General features: G+C 42.2%; 2 protein-coding genes across 3 annotated transcripts; both read left to right on the forward strand.

The window, feature by feature from the left end:
* Positions 1-559: 559 nt before the first annotated feature.
* On the forward strand, positions 560-8,175 carry LOC123407092 (ABC transporter G family member 44). Of its 2 annotated transcripts, XM_045100134.1 has the most exons (20): positions 562-1,447; positions 1,692-1,812; positions 1,916-2,004; positions 2,123-2,207; positions 2,292-2,451; positions 2,539-2,669; positions 2,744-2,834; positions 3,102-3,403; positions 3,627-3,908; positions 4,013-4,329; positions 4,472-4,632; positions 4,730-4,833; positions 4,929-5,085; positions 5,173-5,274; positions 5,436-5,563; positions 5,738-6,070; positions 6,170-6,460; positions 6,532-6,615; positions 6,740-6,873; positions 6,966-8,175. In XM_045100134.1, exons 1-20 carry the CDS (start codon positions 1,107-1,109, stop codon positions 7,876-7,878), a joined length of 4,326 nt encoding a protein of 1,441 aa, XP_044956069.1. In that variant the 5' UTR covers positions 562-1,106; the 3' UTR covers positions 7,879-8,175. The 2 variants fall into 2 exon arrangements, with proteins under 2 accessions (XP_044956068.1, XP_044956069.1); XM_045100133.1 differs by having other exon boundaries at positions 560-1,447; positions 2,292-2,669.
* An 8,619-nt stretch (positions 8,176-16,794) lies between these two features.
* LOC123413664 (GDSL esterase/lipase At3g09930-like) lies at positions 16,795-18,511 on the forward strand. Its single transcript, XM_045106601.1, has 4 exons — positions 16,795-17,176; positions 17,306-17,586; positions 17,715-17,991; positions 18,107-18,511. The coding sequence occupies exons 1-4, from the start codon at positions 16,870-16,872 to the stop codon at positions 18,343-18,345; spliced, it is 1,104 nt and encodes a 367-aa protein (XP_044962536.1). The 5' UTR covers positions 16,795-16,869; the 3' UTR covers positions 18,346-18,511.
* The last annotated feature ends 351 nt before the right edge of the window (positions 18,512-18,862 follow it).

Here is an 18,862-nt window from a genome sequence, read left to right on the forward strand (position 1 = left end):
TACATTTCTACCACCGTCATCCTTCTTTTTTTTAAAAAAAACTGAGGACAGACAGGTCATTATACGATGTAAAACCTGGATTACAGTTTATATAATCTGGTCTCCAAACATGTCCACCTAGATTAATTTTATAAACCAGATTATATAATCTATCTTCATAATCCAGATTATCATAATCTATTATGGTTCCAAACAGGGCCTAAGTCACCAACTTATAAGTTGAAAAATGCAAAAGGTGACTTATTTTGCCAAACAGACCCAACTTATAAGTCACCTCAACTTATAAGTCATAAGTTGCTCCACCCCAACTTAAAACTTATAAGTCATCCACTTTTGCGTGGATCCCATCACCTTTTCGGCTTTTATAATACTCCCTCCGGTTCTAAATATAAGACATTTTAGAGATTGTACTATAAACTACATACGGATGTATATAGACATATTTTAGAGTGTATATTCACTCATTTTGCTCTGTATGTAGTCTCCTAATAAAATCTCTAAAAAGTCTTATATTTTGGAACGGATGGAGTATAAAACAGGAAGGGAAAAGGAAAGAGGCCCTGAGGACTTACCGTCAGCTTCTAGAATATCTGAGTCTCCTCCCCTGTTCCTCACTGATTTTTAATTAAAAAGGCAACGTCGGCTGACTCAGACCCAGATTCCTCTCCCACACGGCCACGGCCAAAGTGTGTTCCGCATTCCCCCCGGTTCAACTGCGTGCGCTGCGGAAGGGAAAGCCCGCCCCGTGCGGAAGCTTCCCGCCTTTCTTCCCCCGCCCCGGCGCCAGTGGGCCACTAGAGTCTAGAGCACAGGATGCACTGCACCCTCCTAACTCTACCTTCACCCTTGACCGCCGCCGTGGAATGGAATTTCAAACCCCTGCCGATGCTGCCGCTGCTGCCTCCACCAACCCGGTCGCCGCCAGCCCGCTATATATCGTGCTCCGCAACCACCTTTCAGCAAACCAGGAAGCTGGCAACTGGCATACAGCGTGTTATTGGATTCGTGATCTCTCCGAGCGTCAACGATCAAGAACGGAGCGCATTCTCCTGCACGAACCTTGATCCGACCGTCCTTCCTTCTTTCTGGGAGGGGGGCAGCCAGCCATGGACACGGGGGAGGCGGCGTTCGGGGTGGCGAGCCTGCGGATGGGCTCGTACCGGGAGCAGCGCGGCAGCGGCGTCTTCTCCCGGGCGTCGTCGTCCAGGGCGGGCGACGAGGACGACGAGGAGGCGCTCATGTGGGCGTCGCTCGAGCGGCTGCCCACGCACGCCCGCGTCCTCAAGGGCGTCGTCCCCGGCGACGGCAGCGGGGGCGGCGGCGGCGGGCTCGTCGACGTCGCAGGCCTCGGGTTCCAGGAGAGGACGCGCCTGCTCGACCGGCTCGTGCGCGTCGCCGAGGAGGACCACGAGCGCTTCTTGCTCAAGCTCAAGCAGAGGATAGACAGGTGCCTCTCCCTCACCTCTGCATACCTCTTTCTACTCTTCTCACCTACCACCAACACGTTTGAACATTTGAACAGGATAGCCGGACTATATTTGCTAAAAACAGAAATATTTCCAAACACATTTGAACATTTGCACCATTCATAGACTTCCTCTTGTCAATCCAAAGCCCCGATCCCGTTTTAGTGAGGAATCAAGCACAACAAGAGATGCTGAATTTCCCACCCTGCTGCTGATTTGTTTCAGAGTTGGTATCGACTTTCCGACGATCGAAGTGCGATACGACCACCTCAACATCGAGGCGCTGGCACATGTGGGGAACAGAGGCTTGCCCACCTTCATCAACACCACTCTGAATTCTCTAGAGGTACTAATAAGAGTGCTGCAGCTACTACATATTCTCATGAACCCTAGGGAATCTTCTTCTTCAAGCCTGACCATTTTTTGCTTGCGCCTGCCTTCCACTTCAGACATTAGCGAATCTTCTCCGTATTGTTCCCAACAAGAAGATCCCGATGAACATCCTGCACGATGTCAACGGAATTATCAAGCCAAAGAGGTACTTTGTTGTCAAACATTCTTCAGTAGTCGTCGATTTCCCGTATCTGTCCCGTCCTTCAGCAACATATATCAGTTGCACTTGATGGTCTGACGTCCGGTATTCATGAAAAATCCAGGATGACGTTACTATTAGGGCCACCAGGATCAGGGAAGACCACACTGCTTCTTGCTTTGGCAGGGAAACTAGGCTCTGACCTAAAGGTTATTCAACTTGACTGATTACAGCAATCTTTCTTTGTTATAAAGTTCCAGGAAACTTACATTTGTCTGATTCAAACCAACCAGGTTTCCGGGAAAGTGACATATAATGGGCATGGAATGAATGAGTTTGTGTCTCAGAGATCAGCAGCTTACATATCCCAACATGACCTCCACATCGCCGAGATGACGGTACGGGAAACCTTGGCCTTCTCAGCCAGATGCCAAGGGGTCGGAAGCAGATACGGTGAGCTCAAAATTGACCGCATTATGGGAGATAATTTACTCCTCTCACTTCATAGTTGTGTGCTGATTTCTGATGAACTTGTCCTAGACATGCTTACTGAGCTATCAAGAAGGGAGAAGGCTGCAAATATCAAACCAGACCCAGATCTTGATGTCTACATGAAGGCAATATCAGTGGGCGGTCAGGATACAAATATCATCACTGATTACATCCTCAAGGTACTGAATCCAACAACAATACCTTGCTACTCAATGTGCAAAGTTCTGACCGGCTGTTATGCTGAACCCTGCAGATTTTAGGGCTTGACATTTGCGCTGACACCATGGTCGGAGATGATATGCTGAGAGGAATCTCAGGGGGGCAGCGCAAACGTGTCACAACTGGTAAGTCTGGTATTACAAAAATCTTAGACAGTATGATTATCATGCCTGCGTAATTGTGGAGGACATTGTAGAACAAAAATATCAAGTCTTCCAAATTTCTTGAACATCTGATCTCATTGCCAAGATTTTTTTTAGAACCACAACATATACTTCTCATGATTATTCTGTCGTACACTATACGATCTCCATTAACATCTCATCTCGTTGTCATAGTAGAATCTGAGTCTGAGCATTTGCTGACCCTTGGTTACATGAATTTTTCTGAAGGTGAGATGATGGTCGGAGCAGAAAGAGCACTGTTCATGGATGAAATCTCCACTGGCCTGGATAGCTCTACCACATACCAGATAGTGAAATCACTTGGACTAATCACCAACATCCTCAGTGGCACAACTGTCATTTCCTTGTTGCAACCTGCACCAGAAACATATAATTTGTTTGATGACATAATCCTCTTGTCGGATGGTCACATTGTGTATCAAGGGCCACGTGAACATGTGCTTGAATTCTTCGAATCCATGGGCTTCAAATGTCCCGACCGGAAAGGGGTCGCCGACTTTTTGCAAGAAGTAAGTCAACTGAAATGCTTCAAAATATACCAATATTAAAATATATTTTCATACTATGTATATTTAATGTTTCAGATCTTACCATATTTTTCTATAAACTCGGTCGAACTTAAATAAGTTTGACAAATCTAGAACTTCAGCTAATTTGGAATGGAGGGAGTCATAAGTATATGTTTTGAATTGATGTTTAGTTACTAACATCAGCGGTTTGTAAAACTTATAGGTGACATCAAGGAAAGATCAGCCACAATACTGGTCAAGGAGTGACCGGAGATACCAATATGTCCCAGTCAAGGAGTTTGCCCGTGCATTCCAGGCATTTCATGTTGGCCAGAGTTTATCTGCAGAGCTCTCTCGCCCTTTCGACAGGAGCCAGTGCCACCCTGCTTCACTGACAACCTCGACATACGGCGCAAGCAAGACAGAGCTGCTGCGTGCGTGCATCGAGAGGGAGTGGTTGCTCATGAAAAGGAATTTGTTTGTCTACCAATTCCGGGCTTTTCAGGTAAAGCTAATTTTTTTACCATCTCATTTAAGTTTTAGGCATATCTTTGTACTTTTAAGAGATTGATTGATGATCTAATGGAACTACCTGATACCCATCTGCAGCTTCTGGTAATGACAGTAATCGTTATGACACTGTTCCTGCGCACAAACATGCACCATGGTACGGTTAACGACGGCATTGTTTACCTGGGTGCTCTGTTCTTCGCTATAGTTGCCCACATGTTCAACGGTTTCTCTGAGCTCGCTTTGGCCACCATAAAATTGCCGGTCTTCTTTAAGCAAAGGGATTACCTCTTCTTCCCTGCATGGGCTTACGCCATACCAACTTGGGTCCTCAAGATCCCGATATCTTGCGTTGAGGTCGCCATCACAGTATTCTTGGGTTACTACGTCATTGGGTTCGATCCAGATGTTGGAAGGTACGCGTCAAATATCAATCATCTTGCTGAGGCAGACTACCAATTAAACTATATGTCTGGAAGAAGACCATGACAAGACAACTCATGATCCTACAAGTAATACGTACCAATATTAATTATCTAGTTGTTTTCTTGCATGCAGGCTGTTCAAGCAGTACTTGCTGCTGTTGCTTGTCAACCAGATGGCTGCAGGATTGTTCAGGTTTATCGCAGCATTGGGCAGGACCATGGTTGTTGCAAATACACTGGCGTCCTTTGCACTTCTTGTGCTGCTCGTGCTCAGTGGATTCGTCCTGTCGCATCGTAATGCTCCTCTCCTGGAACAACAAATAATTATTCACTAGGTCATTGAAATGTAAATTTCAGAGACACGATTTTCATATTTGCTTGTTTATGACAGATGATGTGAAGAAATGGTGGATCTGGGGCTACTGGATGTCACCTCTTCAGTATGCCATGAGCGCCATTGCTGTAAATGAATTCCTTGGGGACAAATGGCAACGGGTATGTCGTGTTGTTTCCATCTTGACAAGGAAAATATTGGTCACAGACATAACGTAATACTACCGGCAGCTCTGATCGTCAAAACTATTTTGCAGGTTCTCCAGGGGTCCAACAGAACTCTAGGAATAGATGTGCTCAAGTCCAGGGGCTTTTTCACTGAGGCAAAATGGTACTGGATTGGCGTTGGGGCACTCGTGGGATACGTCGTCGTGTTCAACATCCTCTTCACCCTCGCTCTAAGCTACCTTAAACGTAATCCAATGCTTCTAGAATGGAATTTTGCAATGCATATTTTGTTCAAGCACTTGATCTGAGTACATTTCTTTTAAAAACATGCAGCGTTGGGGAAATCTCAGCAAATTCTTTCAGAGGATGTACTGAAGGAGAAGCATGCCAGTATCACCGGCGAAACTCCTGATGGCTCTATCTCTGCGGTCTCAGGTAAGGCCACTTGCAGTAGCAATTGGGATATGAATGAACATGGCAACATGTCATTTTTAAAATAAAAAGGAGGATAACCCCCAGCGTCTGCATCATTGATATGATTGATGCACACAGTCATGGCAAAATATCATCTAAAGGGCCAAACTTCTCTTATGCAGGGAACATCAACAACTCAAGGAGAAATTCTGCCGCCCCAGATGGCAGTGGTAGGAGGGGAATGGTCCTGCCCTTTGCACCGCTTGCTGTTGCCTTCAACAACATGAGATACTCTGTTGACATGCCTGCGGTAATGCCCTTCAACAGATTCGCAACTCCCATCAATGGTTCTAATGACATCGCTATCATTAGAACTTAATCTGCGCACTGAAACTCAATCATATCAATTATTATTTGATTGAGTTCTAAATCTTTCAGTTTCTAACTATTTAACTTGCTGACAAAATATATTGTTGCATAACAGGAAATGAAAGCACAAGGTGTTGATGAAGATAGGCTGCTTTTGCTGAAGGGAGTCAGTGGCAGTTTCAAGCCGGGAGTCCTGACAGCGCTGATGGGGGTCAGCGGCGCCGGCAAGACCACGCTGATGGATGTGTTGGCTGGCAGGAAGACTGGAGGTTACATTGAAGGCGACATCTCAATCTCCGGCTACCCGAAGAAGCAGGAGACCTTCGCTCGTATCTCAGGTTACTGTGAGCAGAATGACATCCACTCGCCAAATGTGACGGTGTACGAGTCCCTGGTCTACTCCGCATGGCTCCGACTGCCTTCCGATGTCGAGTCAGAAACAAGAAAGGTATGTATATATGCGTCCTTGTTCTGGGCCGGGCACTCAAGCCAGGGATACATTACACTTGTTCTGATCTGAACAACTCCATTGTATCATTTTTAACAGATGTTCATAGAGCAAGTGATGGAGCTGGTAGAACTGAATTCACTGAGGGATGCGCTTGTTGGACTACCTGGAGTGAACGGCCTGTCAACGGAGCAGAGGAAGAGGCTGACGATCGCGGTCGAGCTTGTTGCTAACCCCTCTATAATATTCATGGATGAGCCTACCTCTGGCCTTGATGCCAGGGCCGCGGCTATTGTCATGAGGACGGTGAGGAACACTGTCGACACGGGCAGGACAGTTGTTTGCACCATCCATCAGCCTAGCATCGACATTTTCGAAGCCTTCGATGAGGTAATTATAACTATAGCAGAAATTCACTTTTTCATGCATGTTTCCAAAATTGACATTTTCCTGTCTCGCAGCTGTTCCTGATGAAGAGAGGAGGGGAGGAGATATACGTGGGTCCTCTAGGGCACCAGTCATGTGATCTCATCCAATACTTTGAGGTAACTTTGGCTTCTCTGAAAAATGCTTGATCTTTCTTAATTTCCTCCTTTTCAAGATCTTTTTAGATCTTGCATTGCATGGCTTTGAGTGATAGTAACAATTTGCTGGTTTTAATTTCCTCAGGGAATCGAACGGGTCAGCAAGATCAAACCAGGGTACAATCCGGCAACTTGGATGCTGGAAGTGACCTCACAGGCACAAGAAGACATACTAGGTGTTAGTTTCGCAGAAGTCTACAAGAACTCAGATCTGTACCAGTAAGTCATTAAATTTGCATTTTTGCTCAAGGATTGATCAATGGAGATATGATGGGCTGACAAACAACATATGGTATGATAATATTTTCCAGGAGAAACCAGAGCGTGATCAGGGACCTAAGCAGGGCCCCTGCTGGCTCCAATGATCTCTACTTCCCGACGCAGTACTCACAGAGCTCCATCACCCAGTGCATGGCGTGCCTGTGGAAGCAGCACCTGTCCTACTGGAGGAACCCCCAGTACACCGTGGTCCGCTTCTTCTTCTCCCTCGTCGTCGCGCTCATGTTCGGAACCATATTCTGGCAACTCGGGGGCAAGACGTCAAGGAAGCAGGACCTGTTCAACGCGATGGGTTCCATGTACGCGGCGGTGCTCTTCATGGGGATCTCCTACTCATCGTCGGTGCAGCCTGTGGTGGCGGTGGAGCGGACGGTCTTCTACCGGGAGCGGGCGGCCGGGATGTACTCGGCGCTGCCGTACGCATTCGGGCAGGTGGTGGTGGAGCTCCCCTACGTGCTGGTGCAGTCGCTGGCATACGGAGTGATCGTCTACGCCATGATCGGCTTCGAGTGGGATGCCAAGAAGTTCTGCTGGTACCTCTACTTCATGTACTTCACGCTGCTCTACTTCACCTACTACGGCATGCTCGCCGTGGGGCTCACCCCCAGCTACAACATCGCCTCCATCGTCTCCTCCTTCTTCTACGGAGTGTGGAACCTCTTCTCGGGCTTCGTCATCTCACGGCCGACGATGCCGGTGTGGTGGAGGTGGTACTCGTGGGTGTGCCCTGTGTCATGGACACTCTACGGGCTGGTGGCCTCACAGTTCGGTGACCTCACGGAGATTCTCGACAGCGGCGAGCCCATCGACGCTTTCCTCAAGAGCTTCTTCGGATTCGAGCACGACTTCCTGGGTGTCGTCGCCGTCGTCACTGCCGGGTTCGCCGTCCTGTTTGCTGTCGCCTTCGGTCTCTCCATCAAGGTGCTCAACTTCCAGAGAAGGTGATTCATCTTGCAGTGGCAGTGCACGGAAGGACAAACGGCCCAATTTCAACCAGCCGGAAACGAATGCTCCGAATGTGTTTGTAGTTTGTATTGGTTCCTATAGGTACATATGTGCTCGGCACGTCGCATATTCTTTTTCTCTCGGTTCCATTGATTATTTTTCCTTAGTTTTGTTTTCCGCTTAGTTGATCAATCTGATCTGCACGTGTATACATAAACATTGCGTAGCAATGGTTTACTCTGTAGCAAGAAATTTATACAAGTATATATGATGATGAAGAGAATTTTTTTGGGTGAATTCGATAAAACAAAACGGCTGTTGACAGGCTCTCGTGTCTCCCTTCCTCTTCTATCTCCGGCCTCTCCGCTGAGAGTTGCTTGTGGTGACCAGGCGTGTGCCCCTCCCTCTCCGACTGTGCCGCCAGCATGGGAGAGGAGCTCAGGTAAGTCATGTACATAATAGAACTAGTCTAAGGTTTACCATGGCCAGGATTGGGGCCAAGATAGGGAAAACTTTAGCGCCTATAATTACTAAAAGATTACCCCCATAACTATATGAAATTACTCCATGCGATGGCACACAATATACAGCTCAATTACATAATAAATATGCAATTTAAACACAATGCTTAATGATCTAAAAATAGATAGAAAATAAAAATACTACAAATAACAATACATGGATGCAAAAGTGTACCAAATCAATGGTTTACTTCAGCTGTGCCTCCCATTTTCGCAGTTGATTGCCGATGAAAAAAGACCATTCATCGTCCATTTGTATGACATGAAATGAAATTGATACAGATACACGTCGATTCGAGTACAACACACGGTACTTCTCAGTTCAATTTCAGTTCAATCTCGGTAGAAAAATCTTACCCAGTGTTCAGTGTTGGGGATTGGAGTGCTCGACGGCAGCAACAGGAGCACTACGGCAGTGCAACATGGCGCCCGGGGATCAGGGCTCAGGACGGGGTCGCCGCTCGGCGGCGGCGCAGCAGCACGACGGCCGGAGTCCCGGGTGGAACGGCGAGGAGCGGCGGCGCGGGCGTGCGAGCTCTAGGTCGGGAGGCTTCTTCGGCCTTGTGTCCCTACGCTCTGCTGGACTGCGCCCAAGGCCCAGCACGAAATATGCATAGGTAAGCCCGTAAGGGTAAGAAAAGCACGTGGGCCCTGCGTACCTGGGCCAGCTCTACCGCCAAAGCTATATCTCACTTAAAGGCTAAAACGAGATTAGCGAGAACAACTAGTTGACGAGCGCTTCTTTAGAAGCCTTCCAATAATTATTCAAGGTCAACTGAGAGTACGTCACTTGACGCACACTCAGTTTCCGTCAGGTGTCGTATTTTGGATGCTTATGTCGTGATTTATTTTCATCAATACCTCTCAACATGTGATCTACTTTTGAAGACTTTAATGCAAGGAATCCAATGATAAAAACGGTTCGAGATTTGGGTATATTGTTTTGGAGATAAAATATTTTAAATAAATGGATTAAAAAAAATCTTAGGTTGCAATAAATGATGCGTGTCATTTGTTGTAACTTGGAAAATGAAAGTGATATTTTAAAAAGTGTTTCTCTATTAGTGATTTCGAAGACTAGCCATTTATGTCTGCAGCGTCTTAAGCAAGTCGTCAAAGAAGTCTCGCTAAAGATAGGTAACTGGGCCGACCCGTTCGCGCATGCTAAAATAAAAAGACAAGATGAAGCGGAGTTCGGTCCCAGGTGGATAATAGGCGAGTTTTTTCTCCGTTTTTTTTTTTCTTCCTGTTTTATTTCATTTTTTTTCTCCATTTTTTTTCTATTATATTGATTCTTTTTTTCTGTTTTTCATTCTTTTTTTTTGCATTCCGTTTCTTTGTTATTAATCCATTTATTTTGTTCAAGATTTTTCAAATACTTGTGTGTCTTTTTTAATACTTATTAAATATTTTCCAAATACTTGTCCAATAGTTTCAATTATGTTTTTGTATATGTAGAATACTTTAATGTATGAAAAAGTACAAAATAAAGCAAAAGTCGAGAATATAAATCAAAAGGAAAAAGCAGGTCATGGCCTCTCAAGCGACTGAGCCGACTCATCTGGGTTCCCCTAGATGGGAGGCTCCCCCGGAAGCAGCTATTTGAGGAGAGCTTCTCCGGGAGCCACTGAAGGGCCACTCTCACGTGCTGTCACTTGACGCGCTCTAACCACCGTCACGTGTCGGGGCATTTTATCCAAATTTTATTTTTTGTTTTACTTTTTGCATGTGTTTTTGGCTTTTTATATGTTTGTTTTTTTGTCTGTTTGACGTTTTGGGTTATTCACCGGTCTTTCTCGGCTTTTGGATGAATAATAATTTCAAAACGAGTTGCATGGACTTTTCTTTCTTTCTTGAAATGAACAATTTTACTTCCGCGAGAGGGACGACTCATGAAAATTAAAAAAATGTGTTTTCACTTTCCTCGAGAGGCATGGTTTTGTTTCTACGAGAGGCACAAATTTGCTTCTACGAAAGGGACGGTCGTGTTTGTCAGAAACAAAAAAAAACATGTTTTTTTCTTCCTCGAAAGGCACGTGTTTCGCCTCTCGAATAATGAAAATAGAACGAGTTTTTTTCCTTCCTCAAGAGGCACGGTTTTGCTTCCGCGAGAGACACAGTCACGCCCCTCGAAAAAGGAGCGACACGGTTTCGCTTTCGCGAGAGGAATGGCCGTGCCTCTCGAAAACGGAAAAACGTGTTTTTTTTCCTTCCGCGGGAGGTATGGTTTTTTCATTGTGTTTTTTCTATAAACTAAAAGTTCATCAAAGCTTATCAACATGGTATTTAGTTTTAAAAATCTCGTTGCGAGAAATTCAATGGTGAAAACGGTTCGCCATTTGGTCGCAGTTTAAGAGATCAAATATTTTAAAATAATGAATCTAGAAAAAATAACTTCCAGGTTGCAACAAGTGACGGTCATATACTGCATCCTTGTCGTAAACTGAGGAGGATGGGAATGGCCGTTAAAAGATCTACTCCTCAATTAGTGATTTCGGGCTTCCCTGTGCTTGTTTAAAGCAAGAAATAGGGGTACCCCTTTGGAATATCCTATTTGACGTTCGTTGCGTCGAAGTGCCGGGCAAACGCATAGGAGGGGAGGCGAGCGATTTAAATGGGCTGGCCATTAGCACGTTTCATTGATCCCAGTTATGGAAACCTTTTAGAGGTTCCAGCCGTTTTTCTCCGTTTTTGGAAAACTTTTGATAGGTTCCCTAAACCAGTTTTTCTTTATCTATTTCTTTTTTTCCTTTTTTGTTTCTGTTTCAAAAAATGCTCTGGATTCTAGAAAAATGTTCTGGAGTTTCAATTTTTTTCTTCAAGTACAAAAAATGTTTCTGATTTATTAATTTTTTCTAAAATTTAAATAGTTGCGATTTTTCAAAAAACATTCATAGCTTCAAAAAATATTTGGTATCTTCAAATTTTTTTTGGTTTTTAAGAAAATATTCTGTATTTTAAGAAAATGTTCGATATTTTCAGTAAATGTTTTGTATTTCTTAAAAGTGTTCGAAATATCAACTTTTTTTCAATTTTTAAACTAATTCCGGTTCAAAAATTGTTCTTAAATTTGTAAAAAATGTTCTTGCTCTGTAAAACAATTCCAAAATTTAAAAAAATCGTTTTTCAAAGATTTCAGAAATTAAAAAAATGTATGGATTTTCAAGAAATTTCTTCAAATTTGAAAAATATCTTGGCTTTTTTAAGAAGGTATTTTTATTCTTATGCTCTTGGTTCCTTAATTGTACTCACTTTTCCCCATTCGTCAACCATTTTCCTCACTTTTTCCCATGTCTCTGGTTTTTGCATTCATATTTTTCTCACTTTTCCCTCTGAAAAGTTGCTCAAAAAAGACGCAAAATGAGCGAAAGAAGAAAAGTGAGTACAACTAAGGAAACAGGAACAGGTTAGAAAATGTTTAAATTTCAATTATTTGCCATTTTTCAAAAACATAAATAACTTCAAAAATGTTCGAGATTTTCAAAACAAATTTTGGATTCAAAAAAATATTATTCAAATTCTAAAATTGTTTTATGCTTTTGAGAAAATGTTCTAAGTTTCAAATTGTTGTTGTTTTTCAAATACATTCGTAACTTTAAAAATGTTTTGGAATTTCCAAAAATGTTCGGTATTTAACAAAATGTTCGATATTTTAAGAAAATATTCCGTACTTCATGAAAATCTTCTGTATTTTCAAATAAAAACTAGAAATATCAAAATTTTGTTCAACTTTTTAACTAACTTTGTGTTTGGAAATTGTTCTTAAATTTAAAAAATTCTCGTTTTACAAACATTGTTCATAAATTCAAAATATTTATGTATTTTAAAAAATGTTCTTCAAATTTGAAAAATGTACTAACTTCAAATTCGAAAGGAAAATAAAAAAAATCGGAAAATATAAACCAGAAAATAAAAAGGAAAGGAATTAAGCAGAAAAGGAAAAAAGGAACAGAAAAATAAGAAAAAGAATTATCCAATTTTCTTAAGACAAAAAAGAAACTGGGCTAGGCAAAACGAGCGACGCATAGGACAGCCCAAGAGACACCTCTAATCAGCTCCAGCCCATTCTACCGTTCTTAAAAAAAATAAAGTATCCCTGTGTGACCATAAAATTTGGTGGTTCTCGTCCACCGCGAGAATTATATCTCATTTATAGCAAGAGTAACTCATGTTTCGCCTGAAGCTTTCGTGTGGCATACTTACTGGCATTGTTTAAAAAATCATTAACCGGTAACTACTCGATCAACTTGGGAGTAGCAATTAATCAGTTAATTGGCCTATTAACTGGATTAATCAATTGATCATTAATCAATAGATTAAATAAAAACCTATCAACATACTTTTTTATGTATTATACCATACTTTCACGCTCTCAGTTATGTGATATACCAGAAAATAATCTACTGTCGACTTATATAAACATAGGAAAGATGCAAATTTGATAATCCGGCTGCAACCGAACCCACAAAATGACAAATTTTGAAATTAATCAACTAAACATTTAAACCTTTCCACATAGTTTTCAACATATAGCCAATCAATATGGAAGAAGGGGTTGGGGAGCAGTCATCGGGAGGGGCTGGGACAAGCAGAAAGGTCAGGCCAGTAGCGATTAATAGGTGTGACATGCCAGCTAATCGGTCTTCCAGACTAATTAATCGGCCTAGCAAGTTAATGCGATGAATAGGTATTATTCGAGCTGGTCATCTTATGAATAACGATTAACTGACCCGTTAACTGATTAATCAAATGAATTTTCGAACAATGCTTATTGGGCCAGCCCAATCGCAATGTTCCTTCACCCGCTCATTGTTTGTTATGTTCGTTGTTGCTTTTTTTTGTTTCTTTCGTTTATTCATCACTTTTTCTGTTCTCGGTTTTTACCTTCTATTTTATATGTTTCTCACTTAGTATTCACTGGGTTTTTTCTATAATATTTTTCTTTTTGTTTTTACTTCCGGTTTCTTTGTTTCTTTTTTGGCTTTCTTTGTGTTTTTCGGTTTTCATTGTTTCCTTTCTTAGAACAGGAACAATATTTTATACATGATTAATAATTTTCATGTACTTGAAATATTTTTATATACATTGGAAACATTTTTTGTGTGCTGTTGAACATTTTTTAAATAAATGATTGACAATTTTTCAATGTATGTTTTGATGCATATTTTCTTGTTCATACACAGTGTACATATTTAGTATACATATCAAACGTTTATTATATCCCTCTACCATTTATATATATATTATTACATTTTTTGCAAAAATATTCATGTAAACTTTTTTTCCTACATGCTTTACATTGTTCTTATACATCAAGAATATTTTTTATATACATTTTAATATTTTTCAAATGCATGATGAACATTTTATGAAATATTATTTTCATGTCAACTTGTTTCTATACATGGTGTACATTTTTTTCTTAGACCAATTTTTTTACATTTTTAAGTACATTTAACACATTTTTAATATTTTTATACACATTTAACATTTTTCAAACACATGATTATCATTTTTAAAATATATGTGATATTTTTTAAAATGTTTTCAAAACTATTTTAGTTATGTTTTAAATATTTTTAGTGTCATAATGTATTTTAATGTTATCAACAATATTCAAATCAAAGTTCACAATTTTTGTACACTATGTGAATACTTTTCAAATTCATGATATTTGAGAAAAAATTATAGGTTTAAGTTCTGGATTTTTTTTATTTAGAATATTTATAAATGTAAAAAAAAACAAATGAATGGAAATTGAAAAACAAAATATTGATTCGCTACTGGGACGCCCAGTATATGCATCGATACATGAGGTATCGGTACACCCTCTCACCGCTTTTCCTTGGAATGGCATCAAGGACGGTCCATGCCACATATGACAAGTGTTCGCAGGTGTGATTTTATGTTCTTTGAACTTGGTTGTTTTAGGAAGAGGTAGGTGTGTGTGTGGGTATATGCTTTTTTTGCTAGCTAAGTGTGTGGTGAGTGTTGATCAAGTCATTTAAGAGCCATCTTATCATTGTTTTATCATGCGAGAGTATATGTTGTACAATCATGTGATCATTCAATTTCCATGCTTTGTCTCCCCTTCCAAAAGGAGAAGAAAAAGATGAATGAGAACTTCATGTCAATTACACGAGGAACGGTAAGAATCTCATGACCATGATGTCCAACTTATAAATACTCCCGTTGAGGCCTAGCTAATTCAAGACTTGCTCTCGAATGCCAAATCAACCAACCAAGAACTTTGGAATATTGGAGAAAAACAAGAGATGAGGACCTATCCAGCCAGGCAAAAGATGTCCCCATGCTGCGGGAGTTTGTACTCAATGGGTTACTGTGGAAAACAAGACGAGTGATCATCGGAGCTTCTTTACGGTGTGCGTGATAAGTCCTACACTTTTTTCTAGTGGGACAACATGCATTCGACGCATGCAGGGTGAAAGGCAGTGATGAAGCAGCTCGAAAAGCCCTTGATAGAGTTTATAGATTAGCGTAGGTTTCATATCATCTTCACAGAGCCTATGTATATATCTTTCGATTGTTTTTTATTGAGGGGGCAGGGGTAGTTTCAAGTAGTTTAGAGGCCATAACTTTTCCGACTTCTCGAAATGTATATTATATATTTCACTCGTTTTGTGAAAATTTGTCTTTATAATTAGTAATGCCTTTCATCTGTCATGTATGTGCAAGGTGTCTTTCATCCACTTCCATGTACCCAGCCTCACCATGATCATGGATTAAGAGGATACACGACACAAAGGAGGATGCACGGTGGGGAGTGTCTCCTCCGCTAGCCTTGAATGAATCTATCTTGAATTTGACACATGTAGACTGCTATGGGTATTTCCACATGAAAGTGAAGGTGCAATTTCATATTGACCTTTACCCATCTCAAGTGTAAACCATTAATGCTATTTTTTTTTATCTCCTGCAATGAGAGCAACAATTCATGAATTAATCCAATTTTGTTGCTGAGGATATTTTTTTGTGAAGTGTAGCCCACAGGAGGTACAAGGTTGGAAAATTTGCAAACGCAAGGATTTGCGAGCTCCACCCTTTCTCAAGTGAGACAACTGATGTTACTATTATGAGTTTATGACACATGAGAAGCACATCAGTTGGCTTGTTATATCAAACTCATGACTAAACACCTATATTTAACAAGAAGGAAGGACATATGTGCCAAATACAGTGGCCAACCAAAACTAAAAGAAAAGGGCAAGGGAAGCATATGAAACAAGCTAGTTGTAGTTACTTGTCTGGTTGTACGGTTGTACCCCATCTGCTCCTAGTCGTTCTTGAGCGGGTGGTGCCGTGGTCTACCATAATCGTCGGTGAATTGTATGTGGCCATCGAAGTAAGCCCCTGGGCCTGGATGGGGTCTCCTACTCCTAGAATAACAATCCATCCTCCATACTCAAATCCTTCCGTCCTCCATGCCCACATTTTCCAGCTGAACGTTTTGCACCTGAGCTTTGTGTGCTTCTATCATCCGTCTTCTCCATGGCTGCATCTCCAGAGACAACCTTTTGTCTTGTCAGTGCATTGTTTCTGATTATTCGCTTATCTATCGTGCTTGTTTTGTTAATAGTGGGCTTCTGCATACAAGGACAGAGTCTGGTTAGACACGGTCCTCCCATATATCGTATTTCATCAGAACATGCAGTGCTAATTTTGACGATCCTTTCCAGTTCTTACCAGCTTGGTTTCGGGTCCTCCCTTGCTGTCGGTTGCCATCAGTGACAGTGAGAACAAACTTTGGTCAAAGCCCGACTTTGTGGCACTATAATACTCTGTAGTTACGGGCCATATAATACTCTGATCCCTCCGCATTTTCTATTTGCCTTGAGTATATTCACGTACTTGGAAGTGCTCAAAAGTTTGTGCCGTGTCATTTGACAAGCAGTGTAGTTTCCAACGATCTCTTGTGAAATGTGAAACTGCTCCAAGGATCTGCCATTGCTTGCGGCTGAAGATTCTGTTGTGCCCATGGATGATGCGCATGTAACAAGGTAGAAGAGGCAAAGTGTAGTGGCCAACTATGTACACTTCTACAGATATTGTAGAGGGCCTAGAGGCTGACAAAATATCTCTTCACAGTCATGATCTGATTGCGAAAGATCCGGCGATTCTGCTCAAGCCAAAACTCCCGGGTCAGCAGGATCAAGAGGAACTTGATGTCTCGGAAATCCATGTCCATGACGGAAATCCGTGTCCGACTGTGTACGTAGTGCACTCCGTACGCACACCCGCGCGAGTGGGTTCCCGACTCCGACCGACCGAGCGCCCTTCTTTTGTGCAATGTTTTTCTATCTATATAAGTTGAAGACAGGACCAGGCCAGGATCGCAGACAAGCTAGCTTTGTGCTCCTGATTTCGATCGAGGTTTTCTCTTTCGCGAGCAACAGCAGCAGTTCGACTTCGACGCCGCAGCGACAGAAAAATCACTCCAGGGATTGGATCGATGAAGCTTCTTCCGGCCGCCCTCGGCCTCGTCCTCGTCCTGCTCCTCGTTCTGAATCCCAATGGTGTGGAGGCCCGGCCTGCGCCTACCGACGGCCATCAGAAGAAGCAGTCGAGCAACACCTTCTTCGTCTTCGGGGATGACTTCGCCGACAACGGGAACCTCCCTCTGACTGACCCTGTCACAGAGATGTCCCGGCAATGGGCCTACCCCTACGGCTCCGGCTACGTCGACGCCGATGGGTTTCCACGGCCGAATACTCCGTCTGGTCGCTTCTCAAACTATAAAATCCAATCAGATTTTATCGGTAAGTACGGAGTATATGTCATGCTGTAATCTCATATTTAGCTAAGTATATGCACCTAGTTTTAAATTAATATGTAATCCCTGGTGCATCATAATTGACCCTACTCGTTGATTTGTAAATTACTTGCAGCAACAATGTTGGGCCTAGAGGAAGCCCCTCCGCCGCATGCCCGCACAGCGGAGAAAACCTGCGACCCCTCAGGCATGACCTTTGCTTGTGGTGGCGCCGGCGTGTTTGATAGTATCTCAAACGATGTCCCCACCCTCGCCAACCAGGTTCAGACTTTCAAGAAGATGGTCAAGGATGGGACAATCACAGAAAATCAATTGGGTCGCTCAGTAGCGCTCGTGGCATTTTCAGGCAATGACTATGCAAGCACCGGCGTCATCGGCTTAAGTAATCCCAACGATGTGAGTAGCTAGCATAGCAGCGGAACGCATGCATGTGTACACCAATCGGAACATTTCTTTTAGGGTGTTTCAACAACTAATATGTATGTGTATATCTTACTAATTTAGTTTTTATGTATGCAATGCAGATCAATGCTTATATTGGGAAGGTGACCAAGGAGATTGCAGCCAATGTGGAACAGTTACAGAAGATTGGGGTGAAAAAGGTTCTTGTGAACAACTTGCACCCCATCGGTTGCACGCCATCACAAACTCGAAATAACAACTACACCACATGCGATATCTTTGGAAATTTGGGCGCATCCATCCATAACAGTAACTTGAAACAAGTGATGGAGGTAAAGAAAAATGTCCACATTGTCGATCTATACACCGCCTTCACTAATATTGTGGATCACGCGTCAGGTATGTGTGAACTTGCATACACAAGTTTCTCATTATTTTTTAAATTTGTAATCTAATTTGATTGTGTGTTTGAATTACTTCATATGAACATTTTATTTGATGTACATTAATACAGGTAAAGGCTCAGAGCTATCCAAGCAGTTCAAACGCAAGATGTCACCATGCTGCGAGAGTTTAGACTCGAAAGGTTACTGCGGACAGCAAGGCGAATCGCCGTCAGAACTTCTCTACAATGTGTGTGATAAGTCAAACAAATTTTTCTATTGGGATGACATGCACCCCACACATGCCGGGTGGGAAGCAGTGATGAAGCAGTTAGAAAAGCCTTTGAGAGGATTTATAGATCAGGACTAAGTGAGGCTCCATATCTTCTTCATAGAGCCATGCATACATGGTGTCTATGTACCTAATGATTGTCTCTTTTTTCCCTTTGGACAGTTTCGAGTATTTTATTTCCGATAGCATTTCTGGGTTATCAAAAATGTATATTGTATATTCATTTTTTAGTTATATTTATATATTGTCATGTGGAAATTATCTTATATAAGTAGTTATGTCTTTCACCTGGCATGTACGCGTACCACAAAAATATGTTTTAGTGTTCCGAAAATTCTGCTTAAAAACAGACAATAATTGGAACTTCAACCCAGTTGGCCTCCTTGGGTTTCCTAAAGAATATATAGTTAGCATATATGACACCTCGATGGCGCCGGACGATCGGTTGCAAAGCCAATGACTTGAATAGGTACAACACAATGGAGAGCACATGGCGGGGAGAGTCTCCCCGGTCAGCCTTCACTGAATCCACCTCAGTTTGACACACGTTCACGGCTATTTACATTTTCTCGTGAATGTGGAGTTGGAATTTCAT

The sequence above is a fragment of the Hordeum vulgare genome, chromosome 7H, assembly GCF_904849725.1.
Source record: "Hordeum vulgare subsp. vulgare chromosome 7H, MorexV3_pseudomolecules_assembly, whole genome shotgun sequence".
NCBI classification, from domain to species: Eukaryota; Viridiplantae; Streptophyta; class Magnoliopsida; order Poales; family Poaceae; genus Hordeum; species Hordeum vulgare.